Source organism: Emiliania huxleyi, assembly GCF_000372725.1.
Source record: "Emiliania huxleyi CCMP1516 unplaced genomic scaffold EMIHUscaffold_699, whole genome shotgun sequence".
NCBI lineage: Eukaryota > Haptophyta > Isochrysidales > Noelaerhabdaceae > Emiliania > Emiliania huxleyi.
In genome coordinates this window covers 1-16,183 of record NW_005196764.1, presented here as the reverse complement: position 1 = coordinate 16,183, position 16,183 = coordinate 1, and the positions used below count along the sequence as shown (strand labels likewise).

The following is a 16,183-nucleotide window of genomic DNA, read 5'->3' as shown; positions in this document are numbered from 1 at the left end:
GAGGACAGCTCGCTCGTCTTTGCGCCGACTCTCGAAGAGGTGGCGGCTGCGCTCGAGGGGCTCTTTGACCGCGCTGCCGGTGCTACCGCGGGCTTGCCTGCCGTCGTCGCCTCTGAGCTGGGCGTGGATGCACTCGAAGAGCTACGGTCGCTCGATAAGGCTGCCTCCGACGACGCACGCCTCTGCCCACGACGCATGAGTGTGCTGGCAGCACGTGGCGAGGTGCGCAGGATGGTTGAGCGTTCCCTGGAGCGGCCGCGGCAGCTGCGTGCGCACATGGCCCAGTTCGAGGAGCTGGCCAGTATGGCGGAGAGCGGCTACCTCGATGGCTTGCGCGAGTCGGCGCCGAGCCTCGAGGCCTTTGGCGTTGAGCTGCGACGCTGGGGCGAGGTGGCTGAGACAGTGCGAGCGGCGGCACCATCCGAGGTGCACTGCCGGCTGCTCTTGGTCCACACGGAGGAGCTCCGTGCCGAGCTTGTCGCGAAGGCTGAGACTCTGCAACGCGGCGTTGCGGACCTCCTTCACGCCGAGCTCGTTGAGAAGACGGCTTCGGTCGCGAGCCGCTCCTCGTCGCTCTTAGCTTCGCTCACGCAAGATTCGGACTCGACTGAGGCGGCGATGGCGATGAAGGAGCAGCTCGACTCCGCCGCGGATGAGTGCGGGGACATCAGTCTTACCGTTGCCACCGAGCTGCTTGCGCGCGCGGCGGTGCTCGACCAGTTCTCCTATGCCTTACCAGACGAGACCTCCGCCGCGCTGCACGAGGCAGTGGGCTGGCCGCATCGTATCGAGCAACAGGCAGCGGCAGCGCAGCTCAAACAGGAGCGCGATACGATCCAGTTTCAGGAGCAGCTGCAGTCTGACCGCGAGCGGTTTGGCGAGCAACTCGAGGCGTGGGAGGCAGAGGCGAAGACGCTGACGGCCTTCAACGCCAACAGCAACGTCGAGGAGACGTCTGCGCACGTCACGGAGCTCAAGGAGCAGCTCGAGGCTGCCAAGCAGCAGGGGGCGCTGTACAACTCACGAGCTGTACTCTTCGGCTGGGAGCAGATAGAGTATCCGCAGCTTGCGGAGCTGGAGAAGGCCCTCGAGCCTCACGCGAACTTGTGGCGCATCGCCGCCGCTTTCTCGCGCGCGCACCCGACCTGGATGGAGGGGCCTGTCGTCGAAATCTCCACAGAGCAAGTCGAGCAAGACGTCGACGAGTGGCGGCGGCAGCTGTACAAGGTCAGCAAGCTCTTGGTCGGGCACGAGGGGCCACTCGGTGTCATAAGTCAGGTGCGCGCCAAGCTGGACGACTTCAAAGAACACCTACCATTACTTGCAGCTGTGCTGAACCCGGGCCTTCGCGAGCGCCACTGGCGCCACCTGGACGAGACGCTCGGCAAGAGCGTCAAGCCTCAGCCCGGCGTCACAACTCTGGCGATGCTGCTTGAGGAGGGTGTCGACAAGGACTTGGCGGCGCTCCAGGAGGTTTCGGAGATGGCCTCGAAGGAGCACTCGCTCGAAAAGACGCTCGACAAGATGTTGGCCGAGTGGAGGCCGGTCGTCTTTGACACGGCCGAGTATCGCGACACCGGCACGCACATTTTGCGTGCCCTGGACGAGATCCAGTCGCTCTTCGACGACCACATTGTGAAGACACAGGCGATGCGTGGGTCGCCCTTCATCCGCCCTTTCGAGGCGCGCGTGCACGCGTGGGAGGCAAAGCTGATCGGCATGCAGGAGGTCATCGACGAGTGGCTCAAGTGTCAGTCGGTCTGGCTGTACCTCGAGCCAATTTTCTCATCGGAAGACATCATGCGGCAGATGCCGCAGGAGGCCATGCGCTTCACCCAGGTGGATCGGCTATGGCGGAAGGTGATGGCGTCGACCGTGGCCAAACCCAACGTGCTGCAAGCAACCGCGACGGAGGGCCTAGCCTTCTTCCAGGGCTGGCTCGACAACGGCGTGCCGACCCACTTTTGGATCTCCGGCTTTTTCTTCACACAGGCGTTCCTCACGGGCTCCAGCCAAAACTACGCGAGGGCCAACGCGATCCCGATCGACCACCTCGGCTTTGACATGCACGTGCTCCCGGCGAACCACGACTGCTCCGTCGCGCCGCAGGAGGGCGTGTACGTGCACGGGATCTTCCTGGAGGGCGCGCGCTTCGACGAGAGCAGCGCGGTGCTCGGCGAGTCGGAACCTAAGGTACTCTTCACCAAACTCCCCTCCCTCTGGCTGCGACCGCAACGGGAGGCTGACATCGCCGACCGGGCGCACTACCTCTGCCCCCTCTACAAGACGTCCGACCGGCGCGGCACGCTCTCGACGACGGGCCATTCGACCAACTTTGTCATGTTCCTCAAGCTGCCGCGGTTAGAGGAGCAGCCGCAGGAACACTGGGTGAAGAGGGGGGTGGCGGCGCTGTGTGAGCTGGACGACTAAGTACGTGTGCGGGCGGGCGGTTTGTACTCGAGTACCCCTGCTGTGGCGGGAGAGAGGTAGGGGAAATAATCTGCGAACGAGCTCCAAGTGACCTCGCCCTCGTACACCTCCTTCGTCTCCTCGTGGAGGTCACCTCATCCGGATGCGGGATGGCGAGACGCCGCGGGGACAAAACAAATCTCTCTCCCGCGGGGCCGTTTTGTGTTGCTCTCCCATTTTGCACTTGGAGCACTTGGAGTGCAGTCAGTAACCCCGCGACAATTCCTTTTTGCGCTCCTACAACTTATCTACGATATCACGTGTATCTAAGAACGAGAAGGGAGCGTGTGGAATGACGCCGTGAACGGCGGCTCGCAGAGGGGCATCGCACGACCACAGGACAGTGTCCATTTGCCCTGGGGCAAAAGCGAGTCTGAGCCGCCGCGATCATGGACACGCGACGCCGCTGTCCTGCGGGCAGTCCCCCTCAGGCGTCCTCGCCACGCCTCGCGTGCTCACGCTCCCGCTCTCTCGCGAAAAGAAGAAAGACGAGGCGGCGACACACGGCGCCCTGTTTGCCGAGCCGCGGCGGTCCTCGGCTCGCTTCGACGCCGACACCGCTTCGACTGGTGACAGCAGAGGCTCGAGGACCAACCCGGCAGCCCAGCAGCGCTTGTGATGCCGCCCCCAGGAACGGATGCGCAATGAGTCGCGCATAAGGCCCGCCTCCCTCGCCAGCACGCATCCGTCGCCAACCCGATGGCGATGGCGTGCCTTGGCTCGGCTAGCGGCGGGGCAACAGCGCGGCGCGCCGACGGAGCTGCACGGCGCTCGTCTCGCGCCGCCAGCCGACGCATCGCGTCGGCAGCACCACCGCGCTTACGCGGCGGATGCCCAGGAGAGAGCCGAATGCGGCCACCGCCTCGCCAGCTGCACACGCTGCCGACGCCGCCTCACGGGCGAGCGGCTCGCAGCGGCTCGGCGGACAGGCCCGGCTCGCCACGCGGCGACAGGGCGGCCTCGCCCTCGTCGCGGCTCCTCTACTCGACGCGCGGCGTCGAGCGCGCCACTGCGGCCACGCAGCGGCGCGTCAGGACTGCCGCCCCGCCCGCCGACCCTCGCCAGCACACATCCGTCGCCACCCCGATGGCGATGGCGTGCCTTGGCTCGGCTAGCGGCGGAGCAACAGCGCGGCGCACCGACGGAGCGGCACGGCGCTCGTCCCGCGCCGCCAACCGACGCATCGCGTCGGCAGCACCACCGCGCTCACGCGGCGGATGCCCAGGAGAGAGCCGAATGCGGCCACCGCCTCGCCAGCTGCACACGCTGCCGACGCCGCCTCACGGGCGAGCGGCTCGCAGCGGCTCGGCGGACAGGCCCGGCTCGCCACGCGGCGACAGGGCGGCCTCGCCCTCGTCGCGGCTCCTCTACTCGACGCACGGCGTCGAGCGCGCCACTGCAGCCACGCAGCGGCGCGTCAGGACCGCCGCCCCGCCCGCCGCCCCTCGCCAGCACGCATCCATCGCCACCCCGATGGCGATGGCGTGCCTTGGCTCGGCTAGCGGCGGAGTAACAGCGCGGCGCACCGACGGAGCGGCACGGCGCTCGTCCCGCGCCGCCAGCCGACGCATCGCGTCGGCAGCACCACCGCGCTCACGCGGCGGGTGCCTAAGAGAGAGCCGAATGCGGCCGCCGCCTCGCCAGCTGCACACGCTGCCGACGCCGTCTCACGGGCGGGCGGCTCGCAGCGGCTCGGCGGACAGGCCCGGCTCGCTACGCGGCGACAGGGCGGCCTCGCCCTCGTCGCGGCTCCTCTACTCGACGCGCGGCGTCGAGCGCGCCACTGCGGCCACGCAGCGGCGCGTCAGGACTGCCGCCCCGACCCTCGCCAGCACACATCCGTCGCCACCCCGATGGCGATGGCGTGCCTTGGCTCGGCTAGCGGCGGAGCAACAGCGCGGCGCACCGACGGAGCGGCACGGCGCTCGTCCCGCGCCGCCAACCGACGCATCGCGTCGGCAGCACCACCGCGCTTACGCGGCGGATGCCCAGGAGAGAGCCGAATGCGGCCACCGCCTCGCCAGCTGCACACGCTGCCGACGCCGCCTCACGGGCGAGCGGCTCGCAGCGGCTCGGCGGACAGGCCCGGCTCGCTACGCGGCGACAGGGCGGCCTCGCCCTCGTCGCGGCTCCTCTACTCGACGCACGGCGTCGAGCGCGCCACTGCGGCCACGCAGCGGCGCGTCAGGACCGCCGCCCCGCCCGCCGCCCCTCGCCAGCACGCATCCGTCGCCACCCCGATGGCGATGGCGTGCCTTGGCTCGGCTAGCGGCGGAGTAACAGCGCGGCGCACCGACGGAGCGGCACGGCGCTCGTCTCGCGCCGCCAGCCGACGCATCGCGTCGGCAGCACCACCGCGCTTACGCGGCGGATGCCCAGGAGAGAGCCGAATGCGGCCACCGCCTCGCCAGCTGCACACGCTGCCGACGCCGCCTCACGGGCGAGCGGCTCGCAGCGGCTCGGCGGACAGGCCTGGCTCGCCACGCGGCGACATGGCGGCCTCGCCCTCGTCGCGGCTCCTCTACTCGACGCGCGGCGTCGAGCGCTTTACTGCGGCCACGCAGCGGCGCGTCAGGACTGCCGCCCCGACCCTCGCCAGCACACATCCGTCGCCACCCCGATGGCGATGGCGTGCCTCGGCTCGGCTAGCGGCGGAGCGACAGTGCGGCGCACCGACGGAGCGGCACGGCGCTCGTCCCGCGCCGCCAGCCGACGCATCGCGTCGGCAGCACCACCGCGCTCACGCGGCGGATGCCCAGGAGAGAGCCGAATGCGGCCACCGCCTCGCCAGCTGCACACGCTGCCGACGCCGTCTCACGGGCAAGCGGCTCGCAGCGGCTCGGCGGACAGGCCCGGCTCGCTACGCGGCGACAGGGCGGCCTCGCCCTCGTCGCGGCTCCTCCACTCAACGCACGGCGTCGAGCGCGCCACTGCGGCCACGCAGCGGCGCGTCAGGACCGCCGCCCCGCCCCTCGCCAGCACGCATTCGTCGCCACCCCGATGGCGATGGCGTGCCTCGGCTCGGCTAGCGGCGGAGTAACAGCGCGGCGCACCGACGGAGCGGCACGGCGCTCGTCTCGCGCCGCCAGCCGACGCATCGCGTCGGCAGCACCACCGCGCTCACGCGGCGGATGCCCAGGAGAGAGCCGAATGCGGCCACCGCCTCGCCAGCTGCACACGCTGCCGACGCCGTCTCACGGGCGGGCGGCTCGCAGCGGCTCGGCGGACAGGCCTGGCTCGCCACGCGGCGACGGAGCGGCCTCGCCCTCGTCGCGGCTCCTCTACTCGACGCACGGCGTCGAGCGCGCCACTGCGGCCACGCAGCGGCGCGTCAGGACCGCCGCCCCGCCCGCCGCCCCTCGCCAGCACGCATCCATCGCCACCCCGATGGCGATGGCGTGCCTTGGCTCGGCTAGCGGCGGAGTAACAGCGCGGCGCACCGACGGAGCGGCACGGCGCTCGTCTCGCGCCGCCAGCCGACGCATCGCGTCGGCAGCACCACCGCGCTCACGCGGCGGGTGCCTAAGAGAGAGCCGAATGCGGCCTCCGCCTCGCCAGCTGCACACGCTGCCGACGCCGTCTCACGGGCGGGCGGCTCGCAGCGGCTCGGCGGACAGGCCCGGCTCGCTACGCGGCGACAGGGCGGCCTCGCCCTCGTCGCGGCTCCTCTACTCGACGCGCGGCGTCGAGCGCTCCACTGCGGCCACGCAGCGGCGCGTCAGGACTGCCGCCCCGACCCTCGCCAGCACACATCCGTCGCCACCCCGATGGCGATGGCGTGCCTTGGCTCGGCTAGCGGCGGAGCAACAGCGCGGCGCACCGACGGAGCGGCATGGCGCTCGTCCCGCGCCGCCAACCGACGCATCGCGTCGGCAGCACCACCGCGCTTACGCGGCGGATGCCCAGGAGAGAGCCGAATGCGGCCACCGCCTCGCCAGCTGCACACGCTGCCGACGCCGCCTAGGCCCGGCTCGCTACGCGGCGACGGGGCGGCCTCGCCCTCGTCGCGGCTCCTCTACTCGACGCACGGCGTCGAGCGCGCCACTGCGGCCACGCAGCGGCGCGTCAGGACCGCCGCCCCGCCCCAGCACGCATCCATCGCCACCCCGATGGCGATGGCGTGCCTTGGCTCGGCTAGCGGCGGAGCAACAGCGCGGCGCACCGACGGAGCGGCACGGCGCTCGTCTCGCGCCGCCAGCCGACGCATCGCGTCGGCAGCACCACCGCGCTCACGCGGCGGATGCCCAGGAGAGAGCCGAATGCGGCCACCGCCTCGCCAGCTGCACACGCTGCCGACGCCGTCTCACGGGCGAGCGGCTCGCAGCGGCTCGGCGGACAGGCCTGGCTCGCCACGCGGCGACAGGGCGGCCTCGCCCTCGTCGCGGCTCCTCTACTCGACGCACGGCGTCGAGCGCTTTACTGCGGCCACGCAGCGGCGCGTCAGGACCGCCGCCCCGACCCTCGCCAGCACGCATCCATCGCCACCCCGATGGCGATGGCGTGCCTTGGCTCGGCTAGCGGCGGAGTAACAGCGCGGCGCACCGACGGAGCGGCACGGCGCTCGTCTCGCGCCGCCAGCCGACGCATCGCGTCGGCAGCACCACCGCGCTCACGCGGCGGATGCCCAGGAGAGAGCCGAATGCGGCCACCGCCTCGCCAGCTGCACACGCTGCCGACGCCGTCTCACGGGCGAGCGGCTCGCAGCGGCTCGGCGGACAGGCCCGGCTCGCTACGCGGCGACGGGGCGGCCTCGCCCTCGTCGCGGCTCCTCTACTCGACGCACGGCGTCGAGCGCGCCACTGCGGCCACGCAGCGGCGCGTCAGGACCGCCGCCCCGCCCCAGCACGCATCCATCGCCACCCCGATGGCGATGGCGTGCCTTGGCTCGGCTAGCGGCGGAGCAACAGCGCGGCGCACCGACGGAGCGGCACGGCGCTCGTCTCGCGCCGCCAACCGAGGCATCGCGTCGGCAGCACCACCGCACTCACGCGGCGGATGCCCAGGAGAGAGCCGAATGCGGCCACCGCCTCGCCAGCTGCACACGCTGCCGACGCCGCCTCACGGGACGAGCGGCTGGCAGCGGCTCGGCGGACAGGCCTGGCTCGCCACGCGGCGACAGGGCGGCCTCGCCCTCGTCGCGGCTCCTCTACTCGACGCACGGCGTCGAGCGCGCCACTGCGGCCACGCAGCGGCGCGTCAGGACCGCCGCCCCGACCCTCGCCAGCACGCATCCATCGCCACCCCGATGGCGATGGCGTGCCTTGGCTCGGCTAGCGGCGGAGCGACAGCGCGGCGCACCGACGGGGCCGCACGGCGCTCCTCTCGCGCCGCCGGCCGACGCATCGCGTTGAGGGCACATTTGCGGGTGCCTAGGAAGCTAAGCACGACTATTCGCCGCATCGGCACTGCTCCTACCTCGCCAGGCCCCGTGACCGAACGACAACCAAATCATTGCCAAGCTCAACGTCTCTACCTGTGGCGCGGACCCACGCAGTTGCGCGGGCTTCTGCTGTCGCCAAACAGCCAGGCGGCGGGCAGAGCAGGAGCTGCTCTGGATCTCCCTTCCGTCGAGGGGAGGATCGCCCTGTCACAGTTATGCGAGCGACGCCAGCTTGCGAGATGTTCAAACCGAGCATCGGGGGAGTCATTTCTAGCCAAGAGGTCGGGCCGAGGGCGCAAATTGGCAATTTCGTCACGTTTGCGTCACGTGACACTTGGTCCGAAGTCGATCTTGCTTCATGCCACCGGCCGTCAGTCTGGGACTGCGCGCCGATTCTCCGGGCTGCTTTGGTCCAAGGGTCTTCTTCCAATCTACCAAACGGCAGGCGGCATTTCGGGCAACCTCGTACATGCTCGCAAGGGGGTACAGCGCGCCTTCTTGGCAGCCGCTCGCCCCCGACTCCATGTGTGCCATTTGCCGAAGAATTTCAGCCCTATACCAAAAGCAAGAAGCAATATCGGACGATGGGTTCGCATCCTCTTCACAGCTACCTGGCTACGAACAGGATACAACGCGGGCGGTGCCACTTTGAAATGGAACTAGCCTCTTCAACCAAGGTCCAAGCCCGACTGTGTGGTAGAATCGGCTAGGATCTCCTGCACTCCTCTCTCCTGGTCTGCGATCTACACTGTCTGCGATCTACTACTCTCTCGCAGAGATCTCGATTACGCCAGACTCTGTATGCATAGCCCGGTCGAACACCCCCCAAACAAATAAATTCCCCCTTCGAGCTGAGAGATTTGGGATTTCAGTCCCGCGCAATCAACGATGGTGCCAACGGCCGAAAAGCGCCGGTAAGCAAGGACGATGGAGGTGCGTCTTTCCATGCTCGCGCGCCCCCCGAGCGCGAACTATGCGCGGGCCCGGCTCGCCCGCTTGGGGATCCACCCGGCACACCCCCGCCCCCCACCTGCCGGCTTACCTGCCGTCAGTTCGCGCTGGATCGCCCACAACTGTCAGCAACACAAATCCACCAGTTTTTGGGCTGCCTTCAGCCTCGCCTCACAGCCGACCTTCTGGTCGCACGCGGGTTCTTAAGGGTCGCACATGCCGGCCATGACGTCTGCCAACCGGCCGTTCGCAGGCGGTAGCTTCGCACGCCCCCGACAACTCCGAGAAAGACCCGCACGAGAAGTGCGCGTCGGCGGCGCACTTTTCCTCCCAGGCTGTGGCTGCTGCCTTGGCCTCAGTGGCGACCCAGGAGGAGCCGAGCGCCGTGGCGCTGGCCGTGGCTTGCCCCGTGGGCGGCCTCACCCTCTCGCACGTCGCCTACCTCCTCAATTTGGCCACTAAGATGGCGAAGGCGACGGACGGGCTCTATCACAACAAGGCCTTGATCTTTGCCCGCTGGGTGGCTGCCTGCGCGGCGGCGAGCGCGAGCGGGCCGGTGTCCTTGCCCATGTCCGCCAGCCCCGCGGTGAGGTCGCTCTGGCAGGCATGCGAGCGCCACGTCAAGGACTACAACAAGCGCCGCGAGTTGGTGTGCTCGCGCCTCCGCTCAGCGTCCCAGCGCGGCGGCAACACCCAGGCCGAGGCCGAGCGGGCGATGCGCGCGCTCGAGATCGAGTCGGCGACGCGCTTCGTCTTCCCCAAGATCACCTCGACCGCGGCCGACGCGGGCGGCGGCGGCGGCGGCGGCGGCGCCGCCGCAGCAGCAGAGATCCCCGCCTACCTCAAGCTCCTCGCCTTTGCGATGGGGACGCACGAGCGGCTCGGCGCCTCGAGCGCCGTGCGTCTCCTCGACATGGACGCGCTCGGGCTCATCGCCGCGGCGGTGCGCGGGAGGCGCCCGCCGCCGCCGTCGTGCCGACGGCGGGGACGTGCCGGGGCGGGAGGGGGAGGAGATCGCGGCGGGGACGGTGCTCTACAAGGTACTGTGGGAGGGCTGGCCCCCGGAGATCGCGACGTGGGAGGAGGAGGACCAGGTGCCGTGCGGGGAGGTCGACTTTGTCGCTGACTACGAGGCGGCGCTCGAGGCGGAGGAGGAGGACGATGACGAGGAGGGCGAGGAGGGCGAGGGCGAGGACGCTATGGAGGCCTAGGCGCGGAGGATGCCGCTGTGTGCGCTGAGACGCTCGTACGTGTGTGCTGGAGCCGGTCTGTTGGGTGTGAATGTGAACATACTGACCCTCACCTAGATTAAGGGTTGGTCAACCATGTGGGTGTCTATGTGTTTCTCTCGGGCATTAGATTCTTATTTCATCGTAAAATGCCCCCATATTCACTTGCCAAAATCGCGACCCGGGGTGTTCGACCGGGCTAGTATGCAAATTAATAGAGAACATGTAGAGAAACGCGGCGGGCACGGGACGGGTCTGGAGGCAAGTTCCCCGAGCTGGGAGGCGGGAATGGCCGCTGGCTCGCTCGCGGCGCATCGGGGCAGAGGGTACGTTCCTCCTGCCCCCCGCCCGATGTCGCACAAAGTTGGTATCGCCTTCCCCGCCCTCCCCGACTTCACAACGAAGCCAGCAGCTTCTTCGCCTCTGCGAGCGACGCCTCGTCATCGGCGCTCTTTGGCGCCATCGCCGCGGCGGAGGCCAGCCAGCGGCGCGCGGCCGGCTTGTCCTAAGGTCAGGTGAGGTCAGGTGAGGTCAGGTGAGGTCAGGTCAACTTCTCCACACACACACGAGGTGCCAAGCTACCCCTCGCGACTCCGCGTCTCAGGGCAAGGCCCGGTGCGCGTGGGTGAGCGGTGGTGTGTGTGTGTGTGTGTGTGGGTGGGTGGGGGGGGGGGGGGGAGGTCACCTTGAGCGCCAGACTGCACTTCGCGAGGCAGACCTGGTTCTTGAGGTAGAAGCCGGGAGAGAGCGCCTTTAGTGTTAGTTAATATGAACCAGTCTTGATTGGTACACTTAGGGTCTTGAGTTAGAAGCAAGGAGAGAGCGCCTCCGCCGCCTCGAAATGCGCGAGCGCCTCAGCGTGGCTCCCCTACTCACTCAAGGACGAGGGCGGTGCCCCAACCACTGCTGGCGAGGCACAAGACTGGCCTCGGCACAAACGGCTCGCCGTTGGCGGCGTGGCGAAGAGGGCGGCGGCCACCTTGCGCGTCGCCCAAGACAGGCCCGCCACCTACAATGTACGCGAGATCATATCTTCCTCCTATCTCCCTCCTATCTCGCCAGGCCCGCCACCTACAATGTACGCGCTCTCATCGCATTCTTTGTGAGATGAAAGCGTGCCCCCCGCCCCGGCAGTGGCCCGCGACCTACGCATGGTTGTTGGTACTGTTCTTCTCCGTTGATGACACGGCGTCGCCCACGACGCGCCCCGCCGCCTGTTAAGCGCAAGACGAGTGCGTAGACTGTGACTTCTCAAGCATCGCCCACGACACGCCCCGCCGCCTCGTAAAACCAGAGGCCGAGCAGGTGGCGCGAAGTCGCGTCTGCCGGCGCCAGCCGCACCGCCGCCTCAAAGTGCTCGCGCACCTACGCTCGGCTCCTCTCGGCTCCTCTCGAAAGACGCTCAGCTCCCCTCGGCTCCCTCTCGGCTCCCCCTCGGCCTCCCCTCGACCTCCCCTCGACCTCCCCTCGACCTCCCCTCGAAGGACGCTCGGTGGGTAATCTCGGGACGTTCTCGTGAGAATCTCGCGCAATCTCGCGCCGTGAAGGACTGCTCGATCGCTGCACGCACGCCTATTGTACACACGACCCCGTCCTCATAGCAGCAGCCACTCGTCGCCAAGGACAGCTCGACGGCTTGCTCTCGCGCCGTCGTACGCCGAAGTGATGGAGAGCGCGATCGCGTACCACTTGTGAGCGCCTGTGCAAAACCAGAACTCCTCCGTCGCAAAAGAAAGGCCTCGGCGATCGCGTACCCACTTGCGCGCGCCAAACTGGTCGCCGTCGAGATCGACCGCCTCCCGCGCCGCGCCGAGCGATTCGAGCATCAGCGACTTCTCGCGCTGCTTGGCCGCCTGCTCTCGGGTGCTCTCCGGTACTCTCGGGTGCTCTCGGGTGCTCTCGGGTGCTCTCGGGTGCTCTCGGCTCCCCTCGGCTCCTCTCGGCCTCCCCTCGGCTCCCCTCGGCCTCCCCTCGGCCTCCCCTCGGCTCCTCTCGCGCTCCTCTCGCCCCCCCTCGGGTAATCTCATCGCCCTCTCGCGCTGCTCTCGGCCTCGCCTTCCTCGCGCCGTCGCTGCCGCCCGCCTGCCCCGCCGCCTTCTCCTCGTCGGCGAGCTCCTTGAGCGTGCGGGCGATCCGCCAGCGCACCTCTGCCCGCGCAGCATCCGGAAGGCCGAGGGCGGAAGCCTCCTCCAACAGCGACCGCGCGAGGCCCGTCTCGCGCGCCGCGTACGCCTCGTCCGCACGCACCACAAGCGTGGCCGCCTCCTGCACTCGCGCGGCCAGCGCGGACGACGGCGCCGCTGCCGACGCCGCGGCGGAGGAGGCCCCCTCCTCCTCCGCCGCGCTCGCGCCGCCGCGCGGCGGTGTGGCGGCCGACGCGCCGTCCGCGTCCGCGTCCGAGTCCGCCGCCGCGCGCTCGGCGCCGTGCAGCGGGGGAGGCGGCTTGTGCGAGAAGGGCGCCGGCGCGGACAGCAGCAGGTCGTCGAGATCCTCCTCGTCGGCGGTACGGTACCCGCCCGCCTCGGACCAGCCCGCGTCCGACCAGCCCGCCTCGGAGAGACCCTCGTCCTCGGCGGTCGCCATCGACGCCGTGCGCGAGCCGCCGCCGACGGAGCGGACCGGCCGGCCAGAGACGGAGGAGTTGGAGGAGCCCGCAAGCTGCGGCTGCCGCAGGGCGAGCCGCAGGGCCTCCAGCTCCTGCGCCAAAAAGTCGAGACCGGTGCTGTGCGCCGCAAGTCGCTCCTCGATGGCGTCGAGTGCAGCGCGCGTGGCGGTGAGTCGGCGGTGCAGGACAACCGCGCATACCGCGCCCGCCGCTGCGCCAGCGACCGCTGCGCCAGCGATGCACTCCTTCGCCAAAGGCCGCAGCCAGGCAGCCAAGCGTCGGGAGAGGCTCATAATCATGGCAACACCATCTAGAAGAAAAAAACCGTCAGGCCTAGTGTCTATGTGAGAGACTGCGAAGAGAGATAGGAAGAGGCAGACTCCCTAGGGTGGGCGACGGCTAGCGCACCACACACCTCTCCTTAAAATCCCTGTGTGGTGGCGGCGTGCCGTCCTCCCATCCCTCCCTTGGGTTGTCTGTTTTCTTTCTTTCTTTTTCTGTGTTAGGAGTGACTTCAAGAAGTCACTATCACTAAGCACAGTACGTGCTCTAGCGGCCGGCCCGTGCACCGTGCGAGCCCCTGGCGAGCCCCCGCGGACTCGGCCCCAGTCGGGCCGCGACGGGAGAGGCTCCTAGAGCAGCTTGGCGGAGTTCAAAGCAAATTGTTTTCTCCTTCCTCGAGACGATTGCGGCCTCCGCTAATTAGGCAAGGCGGCTGCGCAAGTGATGGTCCTGTTTGCAGAGAAAGGAGTCAAGGAAGGCAAAGAAATCACATGGTCATATGGGGACTCATACAGGAGCCACCGCAAGGAGATGGGATACAAGGCGGGGACGAGGGCGAATCCGAACGCAATAACACCCCAGCAAGCGCGGACGGCATTCGCGGGATACTGCAAAAAGATAGACGTGACGAAGGAGGAGCTAGCGTGGAACTTTGGATGCATATCGGCAAGCCAAAATAACGAGCCGGAGGCTGTCCTGGTGCGTGAGCTAATCCTGAGCAACAATAAGCGACTGTACCACGGAGCACAGAGCGCAACAGACAGGACAGCGGCGACAGCGGACACGGCAGAGACGAGTGTGAGACAAAGGGCGGCGGGGATGGAGGGCGGTAGCGACGGGGATGGCGACAGTAACAGTGGCGAGGGAAAGGAAGGGGGTCCTTTAAGAGCAGGCGCACATCGTTTCCAGTGAGGGGGGGGGGTTTTTTTGCACGCCCCCCCCCCCCCCTAGCATGGGGGGAAGCCTTTGGGGGGGTCGCCCCCCCCCCCCCCCCTAGCATGTGGTGTGCAGAGAAGCGCGCCCCCCTCCCTGGAAGCGATGTGCGCCTGCTCTAACACCAGACAGCGAGAGGGGCAGGGAGGTGGAAAGGGGGAGAGAGGAAGCCAACGCGACGTGCGCAGAGGATGAGGATATAAACTGGGACGACGCAGCGGAGGGGATAGGCGAGGGAATCGAGGGGCCGGAGGGCTTTCGCGACAGCGACGATGACGACGAAGGCAGGGGGGGAGCCGGAGGGGCGACACGCAGGAGGAGCGAGATCGCGAACGGCCCGAGCAGAGAGGGCGACGGCGGAGCACGAGGGAACAACGGAGACGCTACCGATGACGCGAACCGAGGCACGGACGACGGAGGGGACGGGGAGGGCGACAGCGACGTCGAGGTTGACGCAACCGTATCGAGAGCGCCACCCAAAAGGAGGCGGACAGCCATGGAGGTCACCAAATGGAGGGCGAACGGCACGATACGAAAAGGCAGGGCGAGGCGGATGGAGAAAGAAGTGCCGAGAAGGCCATGGTGGAGGGGAGGGATGGGAGGACGAAAGAAGGGCGAGGAGGACGAGCGGCCCGCACAGGCCGCGAGCAGACAGCGCCTGCTGGCCATCTCAAGACATTCGCAAAGAACGCTAGCTACATGGGAGGGCTTCGTGAAGGATGGATTGAAATACATTCGAACAAAGAAGAGGCGACGGGAGGAACCGGCGGAGGATGCAGTGACGTGACACACACACACACACACACACACACACACACACACACACACACACACACACACACACACACACACACACACACACACACACACACACACACACACACACACACACACACACACACACACACACACACACACACACACACACACACACACACACACACACACACACACACACCGCTCACCCACGGCCACGCGCACTGGGCCTTGGACTTTGAATGTCGTGGGGCTCCTGTCGTCAGACGTGGAGACGCGAGGGTTGCCCCCCCCTTGCCCCACCACCTCGTGTGTGTGGAGAAGTTTACCTTACCTTACCTTACCTTACCGCGGAGTTCCCAGCATTGTTTTCTCTTTCCTCGAGACGATTGCGGCTTCCGCTGGAGCGCTCGTCCCCGCGGGCAAGAGGCGATATACGGCGCTGCCTCCGCACCGCTACGCGATGACACAAGCGACGCAATCCCGGCGACATGCAGGCACCCAATGCTGTGCCGGAGGCTGACTGGTCGAGGCGGTCGACCTCGTCGTGGCTCTCCCACGCGCCGCCGCTTCTCGTGTGGACAGCTGGTTCGGCTCGGACGCAGTGGACAAGAGGACCACCACATTCGCTGGCACACCGCGGCCGACGCTGTCTGCGCTCCCACGCAAGCGCCGGTATCCAAATCGAATGCATTATACTGCGCTTACTGCGCGACGCCGCCTACCTCAGACTCTCAATACCAATGCGCACGCTCCGGCATCGACTACATACTACATTGGTCTGCGCGAATTCGAGGCGCCGTGCGACGTTTGAGGCGGACAGCCCTAGGCGACACGGCGTCTGTGCTCGTGTTTATTGTGCTCGTGCTCAAGCAAGAAGCATCAGTGCGGGTACATGCGGTCCTACCACTGCACACAGTGCTTCCCGGACCCGAGCCAGGTTGGCTACGCGATCTTCAGCCCGGTCGGGACAAAAGCTGGCGACCCTCACCGGCTTTGCCAAGCACCTGCTCGAAGAGGAGCCGTCGCATCGGGCACAGCAGCGCCCCCCGCCGCGACGCGGCGATCGTCCATCGCCGTACCGGCGACCTGAGCCTGCGCCTGCGCCGGCAGCGGCGGCGCCGGCCGCCGCGGCGCCGGCCGCCGCGGTGCCCCGTGCGCGCCGCCGCATCATCTAGAGGTGAGAGGGGGTGAGTGGCGAGTGTGCGGCGGCCGGAGGGCGCGTCAGACGACCGCGAGGGCGGCCCACATGCGGAGTGACTTTTAGAAGTCACCCCGTTTCGGGCGCGTCTCAACCGGCGTACTTGAGCGTTGAGGTGCTTCAGACGGACGCAGCGTGGGCTGTCGGCAAGGTAGGTGAGTGTCTAGGGGTCATCTCTAGGCTGGTTAGCCTTGATTTTGATCAAAGATCGGCGCAAGAAACGGTCGCGATGCCTCGTGTGAACGCTTTGAAGAGTGACTTCTCGAAGTCACTCGGTCCTAACAAGCCGTACGGAGAGACACTAGGCGGGGCGGTGGGCGTGCGGGCGCGGCGTGCGGTGGGTGTGTGAAACACTGTGTGTGGGGATGAAAAAAAAT

The 16,183-nt window shown here is 67.9% G+C and overlaps 4 protein-coding genes across 4 annotated transcripts; 2 read left to right on the top strand and 2 right to left on the bottom strand.

The window, feature by feature from the left end:
• Positions 1-1,863: 1,863 nt before the first annotated feature.
• EMIHUDRAFT_77067 (hypothetical protein) lies at positions 1,864-2,430 on the top strand (the record flags this gene model as incomplete). The annotated part of the gene is made up of 1 exon (XM_005762047.1): positions 1,864-2,430. The coding sequence occupies one exon, from the start codon at positions 1,864-1,866 to the stop codon at positions 2,428-2,430; it is 567 nt and encodes a 188-aa protein (XP_005762104.1).
• Positions 2,431-2,857: 427 nt separating this feature from the next.
• Positions 2,858-8,696, bottom strand: EMIHUDRAFT_446279 (hypothetical protein). The gene is made up of 4 exons (XM_005762046.1): positions 7,587-8,696; positions 4,173-4,961; positions 3,676-3,785; positions 2,858-3,288 (listed from the first exon to the last, which is right to left on the bottom strand). Exon 4 carries the CDS (start codon positions 3,264-3,266, stop codon positions 2,925-2,927), a length of 342 nt encoding a protein of 113 aa, XP_005762103.1. The 5' UTR covers positions 3,267-3,288; positions 3,676-3,785; positions 4,173-4,961; positions 7,587-8,696; the 3' UTR covers positions 2,858-2,924.
• Positions 8,697-8,776: 80 nt separating this feature from the next.
• Positions 8,777-10,011, top strand: EMIHUDRAFT_120736 (hypothetical protein; the record flags this gene model as incomplete). The annotated part of the gene is made up of 4 exons (XM_005762045.1): positions 8,777-8,782; positions 9,054-9,386; positions 9,426-9,743; positions 9,841-10,011. 4 exons carry the CDS (start codon positions 8,777-8,779, stop codon positions 10,009-10,011), a joined length of 828 nt encoding a protein of 275 aa, XP_005762102.1.
• Positions 10,012-10,229: 218 nt separating this feature from the next.
• Positions 10,230-12,933, bottom strand: EMIHUDRAFT_459912 (hypothetical protein; the record flags this gene model as incomplete). The annotated part of the gene is made up of 8 exons (XM_005762044.1): positions 10,230-10,534; positions 10,715-10,780; positions 10,856-10,897; positions 10,976-11,038; positions 11,311-11,394; positions 11,570-11,601; positions 11,678-11,728; positions 12,537-12,933. The coding sequence occupies 8 exons, from the start codon at positions 12,931-12,933 to the stop codon at positions 10,424-10,426; spliced, it is 846 nt and encodes a 281-aa protein (XP_005762101.1). The 3' UTR covers positions 10,230-10,423.
• Positions 12,934-16,183: the final 3,250 nt, after the last annotated feature.

Bases quoted from the DNA above. Each gene is read 5' to 3' on its own strand.
- EMIHUDRAFT_446279 (XM_005762046.1), bottom strand. From the start codon at position 3,266: ATGCGTCGGCTGGCGGCGCGAGACGAGCGCCGTGCAGCTCCGTCGGCG.